Source organism: Gorilla gorilla, chromosome 1, assembly GCF_029281585.2.
Source record: "Gorilla gorilla gorilla isolate KB3781 chromosome 1, NHGRI_mGorGor1-v2.1_pri, whole genome shotgun sequence".
NCBI lineage: Eukaryota > Metazoa > Chordata > Mammalia > Primates > Hominidae > Gorilla > Gorilla gorilla.
In genome coordinates, this window is record NC_073224.2 from 76,519,974 (window position 1) to 76,537,047 (window position 17,074).

Genomic DNA, 17,074 nt, shown 5'->3' on the forward strand with positions numbered 1-17,074 from the left:
GGCTGCTTTTTTAAAAAACATACAGAAGCAAATGTAACCATTAGGGAAAGTTTCATGCGATCCCAACATGGTAGAGATCAAATTATCTTTTGTAGCATTTTGTACACATGGTCTGAATAGGCAGCTAAGATGTCTATTCTTTTGGCAGACATAATTGGGAAGATAGGAAAGAAGAGGGGTGTTAAGAAAAACAAAGCAAAGGAGAAAGCAGAATTTTGTCACGTAAGGGGTGTAGAAGTCAGAACAACTAGATTTACTGAAAATCTCAAAACCCGGGGGCATTTTAGAATAGTACTCTGTTTTCACTCTAGGATTGAAACAGATTCTGGAGGATTCATCAGGGTTAGGTCAGATTCCTTAAACTCACCTTCACTAAACAAGAAAGGAATTTCTTTAGGGCTCTTTTAATTGTCTATAATGACCATGTCATATGTAGCAGCAGTCTCTGTTAAAAAAAAAAAAAAAAAGCTTAGATCTGAACTGTTAGGTCTATTTGGGTCTATCTAATATGTTAATGTGAAGTTACTTCTGGATACCAGAAGAGCTTTTGTTTTTTATTAAAAATGTAGACAAGTATGCTATCATTTTAATTTAAAGGATAGACCAGTATGCCACTTTTTTTTTTTTTGAGACAGGGTCTCGCTATGTCACCCAGGCTGAAGTGCAGTGGTGTGATCATGGTTCACTACAGCCTCAACCTCCTGGGCTCAAGGAATCCTCCCACCTCAGCCTCCTGTGTAGCTGAGATAGCTGGGACTACAGGTGCGTGCCGCCACACCCCACTAATTTTTGTATCTTTTGTACAGATAGGGTCTCTCTGTGTTCCTCAAGGTGGTCTCAAACTCCTGGCCTCAAGCAGTTTTCAGGCCTCTTAAAGTGCTGAGATTACAGGTGTGAGCCACTGTGCCCAGCCAGGTATGCCACTCTTGAAACTGGCTCCCAACATTTTCCCTGTAAGCCCCAAAAGCTCCATCTGGGGAATTCACTGACTTTTACTATTATATAAGGAAAGTAGATAGTTGACATAGGAAGAGAAATGAAATAAAAAATGAGTTGAGATGCAAAGATAACCACTTAAAAGATAATTTTTCTAACAGGTGTTACTATTAAAATAATGAGTAATAAACTTGCTTAGTATAGTTCTCAACGGTGAAGAAGATTTTCATTAGCGTGAACTAACCTGTTCTTTGGAATAAGCCCCTCTATAACAGAAATGAGGCATATTAGTGCTGTTTATTTTGTGATTTTTCTATCTTAACTTCTTATTTTCTGAGATATAAACCAAAATCATTCACCAAGATGATTCATTTTTGAAATAATTTAATTAATCTGTGGAAGTGATACGCATATTAGTACATACTGAAATGCTGTAATTCTAGTAGAGCATTCTCTTCACTGTCTGTTCTTTCACCACAATCCTTGCTACATTGCAACCTGCTGTTTAGCTTAAGTCTTTCACATTCCACACTAATTGAATGTGTTTTAAGAAACATACATTAGTTATAGTGAAGTCACCAGGATGATGCCTACAGTTTTTAATTGGTATTACTTTGTGCATTTTTTAAGACATTAGCAAATCAAAAACCATTTATTCATTTTTAATTTACAGGGTATTTGAGCAAGAAGCTATTAAGGAACTCCTTTTTTCATCTCTCTTTTGCAATTCGAATTTGATATTTCTTAGACAAGTTTTTTATTACCTGTTTTGCCGCATCTAAAACTGTATAGATTTTAAGCAAAGAATATAACTTATCTTTTATTTTATTTTAAAGGTTTCAAATTTATATTCAAAGCTATCACTAAAAACAGCCATCAACTTAACATTTTCAAATACATTCTAAAGCCAATTTCCAAAATCTCTATTCTTTATTCATGAGTGTCTGAATTTTGAGAAACCTTGCTATCATATAATAATCTATAGATCATCTCTCTGTGCCTTAAAACACTGTTCTAGGCCCATGGCATTCCCTTTTCTCAGTATTATGTATATTTAGAATTAATATACTACATGGGATATTAATATACTACGTGAGATATCTTGAAAAGTCTCATAGAAAGTAGTGAATTACCAATCAGAAACTAACTAAATCTTTTAAACCTATTACAATTATGTTTCTAATAAAGATGTAAGAAGTCAGCCAACTGGCCACATATAATCTCTTATGCTTGTCAGGTAGAAGGGTAACAACCAACGTAAAATATCTGGAATTGTATCTAGTATATCTTTTTTTAATGTTTCAGCATTTTCCAGCTAAAAGGTTGCTATAATCCAGTGAACCTTTCTATTAAATAGGTATTTCTTAGCTTCCTGCCAGGTTTAACTACTTGGCTATGGGTTATTATTCCATGTACACTACAGCATCTCTGAGATTAATGAATAATGTGTGTGATTGTAGCAGAGCTGAGCTTGGGTTGCAGAAGAGTTGAGCGTCCAGACAAATATATGCTTCAGTTGAACATGAAAGCTTTTATCAAACTTCAAGCCCTTAAAAATTCCCCTCCATAAATAAATATTTATCATAGAATAGGTATGTAACCCATCAGCTACAATTTAGTAATGAAAATATTGAGTTTAAATATTTATGAGTGAATTTCAAATCCCAGTTCCTAAGGTGATTTGAGTCAAATGTTTTCATCATAGTTACAATATTATATTTGATCAGTTCTGACATGCACCTATTTTCACTTTTTTTTGAGACAAGGTCTCACTCTGTCTCCCAGGCTAGAGTGCAGTTCTCATTTTAACATATCCAAAATTGGATGGCTTTTATAAACAATGGCATATCGTAGTTCAGTTGCCAGCATTTTTTCTTAGTGATACATAAACTTATGTTTCTTATAATCAATTATATCTTAGCTTCAATGAAATAACAGAAGTTACGCTGTTTTTTTGGGTTTTTTCCTCTTTTTGAGTCAGGGTCTCGCTCTTGTCATCTAGGCTGGAGTGCAGTGGCACCATGATAGCTCACTGCAGACTTGACTTCCCTGGCTCAAGCAATCCTCCCACCTCAGCCTCCCAAGTAGCTGGGACCACAGGTGCACACCATGAGGCTCAACTAATTTCTTTTTTTCTCCCTGTATTGCCCAGGCTGATCTAGAACTCCTGGTCTTAAGTGATCTGCCCGCATCGGCCTCCCAAAGTGCTGGGATTACAGGCAAGAGCCACCAGGCTTGGCCACATGATCTTATTTATTCAAAATCAGGGTAATTATCCAAGCCTTTCATATCAAGTCCAAAAGCTTCTCTGAACTATGTTATCAGGATAAGCAAAAGCAAAAACAAAAGCAGCCATACTCAAAGGTGCATTATCAGGCCTCTTGGTGGATTTTATATATACACATTGAGCTTTCGTTTTGTACCATAAAGACCTTAATATCGGCCAGGCTTGGTGGCTCATGCCTGTAATTCCACCACTTTGGGAGGCTGAGGCGGGCGGATCACCTGAGGTCAGGAGCTTGAGACCAGCCTGGCCAACATAAAGTGAAAAACCCCATCTCTACCAGAAAATACAAAAATTAGCTGAGCATGGTGGCGCATGCCTGTAGTCCCAGCTACTTGGGAAGCTAAGGCAGGAGAATCACTTGAACTCGGGAGGCAGAGGTCACTGTGAGCCAAGATCGCGCCACTGCACTCCAGCCTGGATGACAGAGCAAGACTCCGTCTCTCAAAAAAAAAAAAAAAGACCTTAATACCATCTTTCGTAATCATGTGATTTGAAAAGTTGTTATGATTATTATTGGAACTTTACCTTGAGTATCTTTAATTACTTTAGTAATCATTCACAATTTCTTCACCAGAGAGATGTTGGATTAAAGTATAGTGATTATCAGACTCAAGAAAAAATATGCTTCCTTCTTATGCTTGTCAGCCAGTGTTTATTATGCACCAAGTATGGTCAATTTTCAAATATGCATTAATTGGCATTACACTAGAGGATTGAACAGGTAAAGCTATTTAACCTAATCTTTATTCACTTGTCCTTGAAATATTCCTGTCATGATTTTTGTATGGATCACTTCGCATGAATCATGTATAGTTATTGGGAATTCACAGCTTATTTCTTAGTCCAGGGAGACGAGTCCTTATCCGAAATGCTTGATTTCTGGTTTTTTGGGTGTTTTTTTTAATTTTGGAATGTTTGCATTATATACATACCAGTTGAACATCCCTAATCCAAAAGGCCAAAATCCAAAATGCTTCAATGAGAATTTCCTTTGACATGTAAGCGCTGAAAAAGTTTTGGGTTTTGGAGCATTTAGGATTTTGGTTTTCAGATTAGGGATACTCAACCTGTATTTTTCTTTTATACTTGAATTCTTCAAAATTTTCTTTCGTGTGTTTTGTTGTATCACTTTTTCTTAGCACAATTACAAAACAAATGTAATTATTTCACATTTTTCACTCTCTTGTGGGATGCATGTACTGGAATTACTTCTGGGGACACTATTCCTTCCTTTGTATTCCTGGTCCTAAAAACCAGGTCAGGGTGTTCACAAGTTACAGACTGGTTTCTATGCATGACAGAATCTTTTGCTGATTTTATTCCTAAATGATAGAACACCGAAGTTAAAAACCAGGTGAGAAAACCAGGGGAGGAGCTGCCCAACAGCATGCACTTGTCTCATGGTGGAGCTCTAGGCGCTCAGGGTGGGTTTTTCTCAGAGGTGGGAAAGTCACCATTTGAACCTAATGCTACTGGATGCAGTGGCTGAACATGTGGGACTATGAGGGCATTAAGGAGTCAACAGGTGACTTCCAATGGACTGCACTAGGCAGCAGCCACATTTATACGCACTAAAAGCAGGATTTATTTTTCCTCTCACTTGCGTAGCAATCTCGGTTTCCATTTTAATATTTAGAAGGTAAGTTCAGTTGATGGACACTTTGTGTAATAAAAGGCTTTTTTAAAGTACATGCTTATGCACACACACAGGATAAAAAGTGGCACTTCCTGTGCCCATGGCTTTCATGGAGTACATTTGTGGAGCCCAAAGCTTAGTCCTGGATATGTTTATAGCACTTTAGCTCCGTTTGTGAGTTTGGAACCCTTCCAAAAAAAAAAAAACAGAAAGACATATATTATTGTTTATAATCTGCTTTATTCCGCCAAACCTTGACTGAACAGACTTGTGCATTGCTGTTTAAATCCCTCAGTGCCTTTAACTACCGATACAGAAAGTGGTTAATGCGCATTCTAAACGAAGCTTGGCATCCACTCCAGGGAATCACTTTAATTGAGGAGCATTAAATATTAAAATGATTTTTTTTTAAAAGCCAGTACACACATACTGAGTATAGAAGTTCTGGCCCACCAGTAATGTAGTTTCTTAGTTATTGTATTCCTCCAGCTTTAAGCCCTGCAGTTGACAGGTGTCAAAAAAGTGACTTTCAATTCCCTAGGCCACTATCTGCAGGCAGCTGGCCAGTGAGGAGGCAACCTTCAAGGATTCCACTTCAGAGGAGGGGAGGGAGCTGTCAACTTTATGGATGTTTGTTTTTCTGAAATAATAAACTAGTCCCAGGTGACTAAAATATGAGATTTAACCCCAAAGTTCTTGCCTGGGCTCTCCATTGCTGTGCAGAAGCCATCTGTTGAAATCTATTTACCATTTTAATGGTCTCTCTTGCTCTTTTTTTTTAACTGCTTATTTCCAACTCCAAATGTGTGCCAAGACCACTTTTTTGGGTCTATATTTTATCTTTCAGAAAGCAATTCCCAGCCTTTCCCAAATCCCCAACCCCTCCCAGCCAACAGGAGATCCTGGTCCAGGGTTGGCAAGCAAGAGAAAGATAAATCATTATATTTTTTTTAAAAAGCCTCTCCTACAACTCTAGAGGCAGCTCAGCCTCTATGAGCCTTGTAAGCTCTGACCAGTTCAGGGACACCCTGTAACTTGCCCAATTTAGTTACAGAATAACATACCAGTTTGTGTGTAATACTTTTATTCAATTTTTGTGTTTTTGGAGATGGCTAAAGGAAAATCACCAAAAAGAAAGGGTTCTAAAGGAAAATCCTGAAATCACAATGGCAAAAATGACAGAAGAAAATGAATTAAAAAATCAAAAGAGACAGATGTTACATGCAGAAGCCCACGTCTGCTTTCTCTGAGAGGATGTGATATACTCTTCCCCGGGCAGGAGCTGATCATTTAAAAGACCTTTATTTAATAGTTTCGGATGGTTTATTTGTATTACTCCTTTTAGAAGGATGATAATAAAATTTCCCTTTTCCTAATGATTTGGCCCCATTTTATAAATATTGATTTTTTTTTTCTCCCTCCTAACTCAATACTTCTCCACAGTAGTGGCTGAACTATTTACTTCCCTGTGGCAGTCATGAGACAAATAATCATCCATACAGAGCTTGATCAGTGCTCCCTGCACAGCCAGGCAAAGGGACTTTATGAAGAAAGGCATTAGGAATTCTGAATAAAAATGAAATAGCATTCTTCTAAGCAAGTGTGGCAAAGGACACACTTTCAGACTGTAAAGGACAATTTTTAAACTGTGCCTCACATAACAAATCTTAGGAAATACATGCAGATACATTGAGGATCACCTCTCAAGATGTTACTTGCAGTTTAGCCATCAGTTAAAATGTGCAACACACTGACTTGCCTTTCATTTCTTTTTTCCTTTTGTGATTTTAGCTGAGTAGAATCCTGGGCCCAAGGGGAAAGGACAGGAAAGCAATGGAACACCGACTGCGGAGCTTCCATTTGTTCTCCTGAGTGAGTCTTGCTTACTTCTTTCTGGCTAGTGATATCTTTCCTTTATTCTTTAAGCAGCTGTCTTTTTGGAAAACCACTGTCAGAAAGAAAATCAGACTGCTCAGATGCCAGTCTCCAGTGACCAAACTAAAATAAGGGGGTTGTTGTTGGGGGGACCAGATCTTCTCTCCTTTGTGAGCTGCAGCCATTTTATAATCCCAGGAAGTTATTACTAGGTTAGCATTGTGGTGGAAGCTGTGTACACTAGAGGATAAAGTGGAAGCGGTCCAATGAACCTGCTATACTCGAAAACAGTTGATAGTATGTTGAAAGATGCAGCATAGGCTGGTGATGAGGGGCTGAGAATGGAAGACAAGTTAGGCTACCCAAAAACATGGTATATACTGCATAAACTAGCCAAAATTCTCATGCCCATTACCAGTGCCTCAGCAATGAGTAACCAAGTTTAGGAGCAACAGAGCCCTTCCTAGCCACATTGTGAATTTCCCTAACCACCACCCAAGAGACTGGGCTAGTGAAGAAAAAAAGACCTTATGTACAGCACCTTCTGTATTCCCCTACCAATATCTTCACTCCCATTTGAACTTCTCATCTTCTCCACCCTTCCTTGGTATATAACCTAGCAAGATCTCTTGCCTTTCTCAGCCTAATAAAGCACTTAACACGGGAGATGATTTTGGCAAAGGATCATGACTCTCATTGATAGCAGAGGGGGTCTCCACTAAAAGACCTTTAATCCCTCCAAGAATCCCACTGGGCATTCTGCCTGGGAGGTACTAACTTTCCGGTTTAAGTGGGTAGACTTTAGGGGACAAAGCAGTTGTAGGACTTAGGTTAAGTCACAACAACCCAGTGGCAGCATTAGAGAACTCAGAGGTCCAGAGCCCAACCTCCTGCTTTGTACCTAAGTAAATTGTTCTATGTAATGCTTTTTTTTTTTTTTTAAGTTTTCTCTATCCAGGAAGGAGAAAAAACAAAGGGGGAGAGGGAAATGCCACACACACAGTAAGGTGGCAGAGAAGTTGGCACTGCCACTGTCTAAGGAGTCTCAGAATATTTCACCAAGTATTCCAGGATAATTAATAGCTAAACATGTGATGAATGAGATTTCCTTGCCCACTCTCCCTAACGAGACTCTATGAGCACCGTCCAGTAGAGCCATCTGCAATGATAGAACTGTTTTATATCAGTGTTGTCCAAATACAGTAGCCACTGGTCACATGAAGCTGTTGAGCACCTAAAATGTGTCTAGTGTAAGGAACTGAACTTTTAGTTTTATTTAATACTAATTTAAATTTAAATAGCCATGTGTGGCTAGTAGCTACCATATTGGACAATGCCACTGCTTTGGAGCTTCTCTTCAGCCAAACAAAACTAATGACTAGTGGGGAAAAGAAACACGCTGTAGTTTTTCCACAGTGGAATCCCAGCTGTAAAGAAATGCTATGACTTTTTTTTTTTTTTTAATGTAATGAAAAAGTCTCTGTTGCTGTTTCCATTCCAGCTAAACTTAGGGTCTGCACACTAATAAAGAAAGACTCCTGCAGAGAAAAAAAACCTAAATGGAGATTCTCCTAGAAAATGTTTGTCCAGGAGCCCTGATGACTCTGATGAGGTGTTTCTGTCCCTCTGTAAATATAGACATTTGCATATACTTTCTCTAGAAAGAAAAATGTATGAGTGTGAAGGACTTTTAAAATGCTACTGGACAGGCCGGGCATGGTGGCTCACACCTGTAATTCCAGCACTTTGGGAGGCCCAGGTGGGCAGATCACTTGAGGTCAGGAGTTCGAGACCAGCCTGGCCAACGTGGCAAAACCCCGTCTCTACTAAAAATACAAAAAATTAGCCAGGCGTGTTTGCGCATGCCTGTAATCCCACGTACTCTGGAGGCTGAGGCACGAAAATCACTCGAACCCAGGAAGCAGAGGTTGCAGTAAGCTGAGATCACACCACTGCACTCCAGCCTGGGCAACAGAGCAAGACTCTGTCTCAAAAAAAATTTTTTAAATGCCACTGAACAAACAGGAACTAAAAGTTATATGGTCAACATTTCTACTGCTCATTTCCTAAGTCTGGGGGCAGAGGATTGTGCCCAGGAAATGACTATTAGAAAAACCAGGGAACTTCCTCTAATCAATCCTTTATTGAGTGGTTCTGGTATTTCATGGCTCTAAGTATAATAGTTCTGGCATTCAGAGTTGGCATTCAGAGTTTGGTTTCCTTCTGATGATAAAAGGACTTCACATCACTCAGTTTTTATTCTATTTATGTCAAGAGAAAAAACTTCCAGCAAACCAAATGAAAAGCAAGACACATCAGCATCTAAAGAATTTCCATATTTATTTTACATAATTTTACCGTACACATCTCATGCCAACACACAGGAGGCATATACAAACAAACGCACCAGCTTCTGTTTTCCAAAGTCATATGGCAATAAATAAGGATGGGTGGGTCCTTTTTTTTTTTTCTTTTTTTTTTTTCTTTCCCCAGGAAACGAGACTTCATTTCTCTTTAACTGTACAAAATTTACATTGTGAAGGATGAGGGCAACGATCCAGAGCTGAGGGGATCTGGGGCTTTGAGGTCTGATTGCAAGCTCAGAGCAACTTCTGGAATCCCGCAGCCCTGAACCTGCTTGTTTGGCTGAACACAGTCCTCAAGTGGGAAAGTTGGTGTGATTCTTGCCTTTCAGTGGGCAATAGATGAGAGTGGGGGTGTCCTTCCTCTGTTCACCTGTGCTCTGCCTCCCTAAGCAAAGGAATGCTTGGTGCACCTCCCAAACCTGCAGCTGTCTCCTTACCAGAGCTAGCAGCATGAAACTGTGCTTTTAGTGTGGTCCTACCAAGCAGAGTGTGGATGGGATGGCTTTGCTGAGCTCTCTCTTTTTGGCTCCAGTCACTCACTGTGTTTAGAACAGTTGGAGCAACTACTGCAAAAAGGGCCAATTGACCAATCCAAGAAAGAGAGAGCCAGTGATGTGCTTTTCATTTAGCTTTCAGCATGCCCAGAGCCCTTCAGCAGCAGGCAATAAAACAAAACTCATTTCCGCTTAATTGAATTTTTCTTCATCTCACGGTTTCCAATTTTTAAAGTGCAGTGTTTAAAAATGAGCCTCCTCAGGCCTTCCAGACCCTGCTGGCTGGGGAGGTATGGTCATTATTTTCATGGTTATAACCAAGTTGTCAGTCATGGCATGTGGAAGTGTAGGTGCAGAGAGTGGACTGTCATACAACACACAGCCTTTGCTCATCAGAAGCCTTGAGCCCCCTCCTGTAAAGAGGCAGTTGGAAATCACCAGCTTGAGCTTCTGAGATAGGAATGTCTCTTGTTTTACAGATTTCTTACACTTCCTTGCAAAGTGAGTTTAATGATGAAGATCTAATGGCCCAATTATCTTACTAGGTTTCATGTTTTACACTGCCCCCCCCCAAAAAAGTTTAAGGACACTGCCAAATGCTTTTCTTGTGTCTTAATTTTTTCCTCTTTCCCTGATGTTTCACAGTATTCATTTGCAGGAACAGTGTTATCAATGATAGTTGATCTTTATTTTACGTTATATTCATAACTGTCAGATGAGACAAGAAAGAGAAAGCACAAAGACTGACAGGAATTTGCCTGAGGTTGCATAGCAAGTCCTTGAAGGGCCAAGAACCTGACTCCCAACACTGATTTACCCATCGGGCCAGCTTCTTAGCCCTTAAATCTGGTATTTCCTCCATGGTTTCATTACGTTCCAACAAACAGAGATTCCTCCATAGCCCCTCAGTTTCCATTTTGCTTATACCAGTTACCACTGGAACTTGGGGTTTTAACTAATTTGCTCCTGGATTCAAGAGCTTCCTACTCTAAAGTCGACCAGCCAGGCACTGCAGATAATGGTTGCCTCTAGAAGGTCTCATTTCATTTTTAAAATTCATCCATGTCATTTGAGCAAGGGGGGAAACAGCTACCATGTAGCACCTTATACCCCATAATAGACTTCCAAGCAATAGAGGAGTGCCTCTAAGAGAAGCTAAAAGTAATTAATGAATGCCCGGCTTTTCTCCATTTCCAACCCCAGAAGAGTCTTGTCATGCAATGGCTCATTAGTGGCACCAGCTCACCCATAATGCTAACCCAACCTGTAGGGAGATCCATTTAAAATCTTAGACCTACTGTGGCTGTGCTTCTAAACAGGCAGCAATGTTTGTTTGCTGCTTTCTGGGGAGGTGGCTCTGGAAAACAAAGCTCTCCTGGTTTTCAGGCCAGTGCTCTCAAGGGTTTTTCCAGCTAACCAGCCCTACTGACGCCAAAGAACTATTGACCTCGTCAACTGCTCACTGAGTTCCTCAAGAGATTTATTATATTAGTATAAATGAGGAAGGCCTCTCCTTCCACTGTTGAACTGGGAATTAGTATGATTGATTAACTTACAAAAACTGGTCAACTTACAGTGATCTTAAATAGTGCTACACAGAGGAGGATGCCCCCTGCCTTTTAAAAAGCCTGCTCTCCCCCACACTATACTCACCAAAAACTTCAAGGGCCTCTGAAATCCCATGAGTTGCTAAGCCAAATAGTCAACCTGCAACAGTGATCTGGGTGGGCAGCTTTTCAACTGGTTCATTGCCCAGCAGAGCCTTTTCTCCTGTGTATTTTAAGCAGCCTGCTAAGAAGGGTGTATTTAAAAAGCCATCCTCCAAAAAGACGACTGCATTTTCCTTTCCTCACATGGCATTTGTGTCTTCCTCCCCACCCCAATGTTCATGATTGGAGAATTCCCAATAGCACAGAATTGGCTAGGATTAACACAACATCATCCATAAACATGGAACCTCAAGAGAAGTGTCTATGTTTGCAGACTTCTCAAGCAAAAATCATGACCACTGTAGCACACCAAAAAATGAGGGTACACTATAAAATTGGTCAGAGAAGAGGGCCCGAAGGCTGATCCCAGAATTTACTGTTTTAAAGAACTTAATTGAACTTAGTTTAGTCCTGGAAAAGGGCTTACAAAAGATGTAGCAGTCCAAGAGGAACTGTGTATTCTTCCTTTAGTCTGCCTATGACATGCCTAAGTCTTTGCAGTCCTCAAAAGGTGATCAACCATTCGTAGAAGGAAGGGTCCTTAGGATCTCTGGCCCCATCACTTCATGTGATAGGCAATGCCTTCTCACCCTTTCCTACTCTGCTGATCTCATTTAAGAGAATGGGAGGCCAGAAGAAGCAAACCACAGCTTCCCAGAGGGACAGGAATAAATTCCAGCTGGCTAAATTCCAGTTTGCACATGGAGAGCTTCCTGATGGTAGATGGGTGCACAAGGTGGGTGGGAGCTGCAGCACCATTCAGGACAGCATTTCCCACAGCAGTGCAGTCTGTCGCAGGAGTGGCAACTCGTAAAGCGGGGGTTGGCCTTGCTCTGGCCTCAGGCTTAGTGATTTGCTACTGCAAACCTGCACAACGGGGAGTCCCTGCACCACCACTGGCCAGAGAGTTCTGGCTTTCTGACCATGGGACTGCAACCCAAGGCATGGCAGGTGTCCAGCCAGCAATCCAGAGAGATGCAGCCCAAGAACCACTTAGAACCCTTTGGACAAATTTTAGGGCTGCTCCCTAAATTACTCTTCCCAACCAAGGTAGGCCAAAAAAAAATTGCTGGTTCCTGGAAATGACCAAAACTGTCCTCCAATTGAGTCAGCTAGGACAGCCAGAGAAAGCTTTCATTATTAAGGGGGCAGAGGGGTAGACTTGCAAGCTCATCTAAACCAACTCCTTCAAAACAGACTCCAAATATTTCACCCTACAAGGGATGGGGAACTCTGGAAGACTGGCATCAGCTGATATGGCTGAACAGACTGCAGGTTTGGAATCCAAATGTGTCTACAAATGTTCACTGATTGTCATTTTGTTCTCCCCACATTTTAGTTTTGCTCATTTTACAGCCCACAGCCTGTCTTGTGGAATAAATGATACAAGCAATTGAAGAAGGCACACTGTGCACCAAGGGGACGACTCAGGCAGTCTGCAGCGGTGGTCCAGGGCTACTCAGCTCAGCCTCAGTCACCTGCAATGAAAACCACCTCTTGCCATCAGAGTCAATGATATAGATGGGACTTAAAAACCAAAACAAGTTCATATTCTCTGGTTTGTAGGAAAGAATTCATATCTTCACAGCAACAATAAAAATAAAAAAGGAGGGGGCATGTTTTTAATATCAAACTGGCCATCAAAGTGTTCACTGACCTTTAATAACTGATCTTTTCATTTTGAAATATAGGGTTCAATAAGGATGGTCCAGAAATCACTTTTATTTTACTCAAGGGCTGTGAGGCCTCTACCTTAGGAGTCTCAGTTCTGGTGAGAGCAGTGTTTTGGGAGGCATTGTGTGAGACACACCAGTTGGAGCAAAGTTCCCAAAGGCCAAGGGGGCCTATCACAGTCACCTTGTGCTACCAAAGCACTGAGCAGCCAAGCCCCTAAGCAGAACAGCAGGGGAGAGACCCAACAAGCCAGTGTCCCTAGAGCTCTAGGCCATTACCCCCTGTGCTGTGTTCTGAGATGAGGCTGCTCTCCCACTGCTTCCCCAGGGAAACAATGCCCTAGTGTGGTCTCACAGCCTTCTAGGAATCAGCGGAGGACTTCCATTGAAAATAATGGAAATTCACATTGGCGTACTTTCCATCCTTAAAAGGCAAGTCTCTTTTGATCCTTGAAGATATTCTCTCAAGCCAGGGGGGCAGGTAGGGTGGGGAGGAGAGAAGTTTAAAAAGGAGGATGATCCATTTCATCGAGCCAAGAGCCTGGGCTAGTTGGAAAGTCGGGATAGCCTACACTGCTTCCTGTGGAGATGTCAGAGGTGGGTCCCCCAGCCATGGCTCTCAGCGTCTGGCTTACTCCCTGCCCTGCATGCGCAACGATGCCCAAATTACTGTCCACCGTGTAATCCAGCCCATTGAGCAAAGGAGCGTGGGATGGCAGGGACGATATGGAGGATGGAGACTGGGGGATTCCATAGGGGCTCCCATCCCTCAAGTCCTGATAGGATTGTCCTGTCCCGTCCATGGAGAAGCTCCCATTCATTAACTGTCCGCCTGTAACGTCCCCCACGTTGCCATAAATCCTATTGGTGTGGCCAAGTTCTGAGAGAATTTGATCCTCTGTGGACAAAAGAACGGAGATTTATTGTCAGCTGCCAGGACTCTGATGGTCCCCTGCTCTTCACAACCTAGGAACACGCATGACCAGGAAAGATGCCCAAGGATGGCAGCTGCCTTGCAGCCAAGCATGGGTCAGACACACCAATATGGCAGCCTGATACCCAGAGGCCAACCCAGGCCAAGGAGAAAAACAAGAAACACCTGCAAAGACTAAATTCCCAGGTCCCAGAAGGATGGACAAATGTTTGGTGAGCTCGTTGGTCCCTTGTGGCTCGTGTACTAATACTCTGGCTACACTGAGGAGGATGAATGCCTAAGGCTGGGTGGGTCAGATGTCTCCACATCACAAATGGAAACTACATGCTGACATTTACCCTGAAAGCTTTCAAGCTGAGAAAGGGCTTGGTTTAGTTGGTTGGGAAGCAAGCAGGCCCGTATGGTCAGGGAAGCTGAGGACCACTCTTAGACATCTGTACAAAATCCTTCTGGTCTATCTGGAAGAGAGGTTCAATATCAAAGGACTTGGTTTCTGTCTGTATTCAATAAGCTCTTCACTGGGGACAAAGAATTGACTTGATTAAGGCAAATGAACCTTCTTTTTTCTTAAAGAATTTCATTAAGGGGATCTAATGGAATCTTTGCCACTTGAAAGAATTCATCTCTCCAACAGAGGTGAGCAGTTTTAGTCTTTGAGAAATTATTCCCAGAGAAACCAATGATAGGTCAGCCCAGGGACCCACCTGCACCCAACAGAAATGAGCATAACAATCCAGTATGTTCTAGGTGTTGACTTCAACAGCCCAGATGAGATTGACTTTCCCAATCCTGCCAAGAAGCCTAAAAGGTGAGTATTAGTCCCATGAGCTGTCCCCAAGGCCTCACGGCCCCTGTGTTCTCAGAGGAGGCTGCCCTCTAGGGCTCAGCTGACCTCTGGGCTGAACTACAGTCCTCCCAGGGCATCGTTGTCCTGGCAGGCAACTTGTTCCATCCTCTGTCCCACAAACTTCCTTTTCTATTTCCACCTGGGCCTCTGCACCAATCCCTAAATAAGGCCTCCCCAGACTAGACTTCAACACCCCATCCCTTCTGAGGCCTGCCCCCCATTCCCCCTATGAAAAAACATGGTGGGGGGAGCTCATGCTCTTTAAAGGGAGCAGGAAGATGAAGGCTCCACTCCATTGTCAAATGGCCATGAGTTAGCCTTTTCCCTATACCTGTCATCCCGAATGACCAGGGCCCTCTGCGGGAGCCACACGCTCCCTGTGGGAACGATCATGCCTTCCAGGTATACAAATGTGCCAGGCTTTCCCCAAGCACATCCACGGTTGTGTTCATTGATCCCCACAACGCAGTGAGACGGGCAAAGATATGGTATTCCTCTTGGGAATACTGGGGCTCAAGAGAAGTGAATCGATTTGATAGAGCTGCACTGGAAACCAGGTCTCTGATCGCCAGTTGAGTACTCTTCCCTTTCCCCCCTCCGCAGAAGACCTTCCACATTTGAGAACTCAGTACCTGAGAACAGTTATGATTCTTTGCAAACAACCTGAGGATTCATAACATGCAGTAATTTACAATTTTGCTGATGCACGAATTTGAATATAGCGCATGCTGCAAAGCTTGTGTGCAGGGGACAGAATGAAGTGAGTGGTGGGGAAAGGGATTTCGGAAGTGAAGCCAGTTCCCCATCTCACATGCACTCACAGTACTGATTTCCCAGGAAAAAACCTGTGGAGCGTGACCTCCCCACCACCAGGACTGGAGGAAGGGGTGGCTCTAGGGGACTATGGGAGTAGGCCAGTGTCCCAGCAAAGGGGACAAAGATGGGAGAGGGGCTAGGGGCACAAGGCTGGGACCCAGTCATTTGTTCATAGCTGTGTGGGCTGATGAGGGAGGCCCCAGTCAGCAGGAGGGGAGGGGAGACCTTGGGGCCACAGGACGGGGCCTGGCCCATCCCAGCTTCCAGACCTCAGCAATCTTGTTTCCTACTCCTGTCCCATGGTAAAGGGCCACTACCATTTCCCCCACCCTTCACTGCAAGTCTTAAGGAAAAGCCTGTGTTCAGGAGGGAGTTGCCAAGGCCTCAAGAAAGATCCCTCCTGAGGGCCAGGGATTACAGATTCCCAGGGGACTTTCCTAAGGCCTCGGCCTGGCCCCTCCAGCCCTGCTCACCTCGGAAGCTCAGCTCACTGTCACTAACCCCACAGTCCTCTGCAGAGCTCTCCTTCTCCTGCTTGCTGCTGCCCCGGCTCCTCTTGACGCTCTTATAGAACTGCCCCCAGCGGTGCCGCCCTGCGTCCTTCTTCAGACGTTTCTCTTTGGCCCTTCTGTTCTGAAACCAAACCTGCCACACAAGCACAAGGGACATACTCAGGGGGCGTCCACCACAAACCCAAAGCCCCCAGGACCCCCTAGGCGGGTGGCTGGAAGCAGACTGAAGCCTGAATGGAGCACAGGTCTGGGAGTGCGATGCGCCCCACCCCCTCTCCCCAGGTGGGCCTCAGAACTCTGTCTTCAGTTCTGGCAAAAGCCCTGGGGTCAAGCCCCAAGCCCAACCACCCGTGAGCTGATGTCACTCAGGACACCTTCCACCCCTGTCCCGGGCCTGGGATCCCCGGAGGGCACAGGAGTGCTGGCATCTCACCTGTACGACCCTCATGTCCAGGCCTGTCTCTGAGGACAGCTGCTCCCTCACGTGCCGGGCAGGCTTGGGGGAGTTCTTGTATGCATTCTTTAATGTCTCCAGCTGCTTGGCTGTGATGGTGGTCCGGGGCCGCTTAGCTCCAGCCTCTGAGTCATCTGCAAGGAAAAACCACTGCTTACTGGCTTCGGCCTATCTGCAGTAGATGCGCCTCCTCCCACACCCTCCCTTCCATCCTTTCTGCACCTAAGCCTGCCTGCTGTAGGCAGGACAGCGCGAGGCACAGGGGTCATCAGAGTGGAGAGGTCCCCACTCTCATGGCACTGACTCCTGCACCACGGGCCTTCCCAAGCCACTGAAAAGTGAGGACAGCAGTCCTTTCTCTGCTCAGCTCCCTGCCTCAACCCTCCCCTGCCAGCCCAGCTGCACAGAAGTCTCATCAGATTGAATGTACCCAATTCCACACGTCCCTGTCATGACAAACACTCTGCTCACACATCCTCATGAGTTCTTGCCAGAGCTGTGAAGGTGAACAGCCAGGTTGAAGTCATGTTCAAAG

General features: G+C 43.5%; 1 protein-coding gene across 1 annotated transcript in view; it reads right to left on the bottom strand.

Annotated features, from left to right (window-relative positions):
• Positions 1-9,055: 9,055 nt before the first annotated feature.
• Positions 9,056-17,074, bottom strand: part of LHX4 (LIM homeobox 4) — a 48,694-nt gene continuing 40,675 nt past the window's right edge. The window contains exons 4-6 of the mRNA XM_004027996.5: positions 16,519-16,673; positions 16,047-16,218; positions 9,056-13,874 (exon numbers count right to left, since the gene is read on the bottom strand). Coding sequence (XP_004028045.1) covers positions 13,480-13,874; positions 16,047-16,218; positions 16,519-16,673 — 722 coding nt within the window. The 3' untranslated portion in view covers positions 9,056-13,479. The remainder of the gene's footprint in view (positions 13,875-16,046; positions 16,219-16,518; positions 16,674-17,074) is intronic.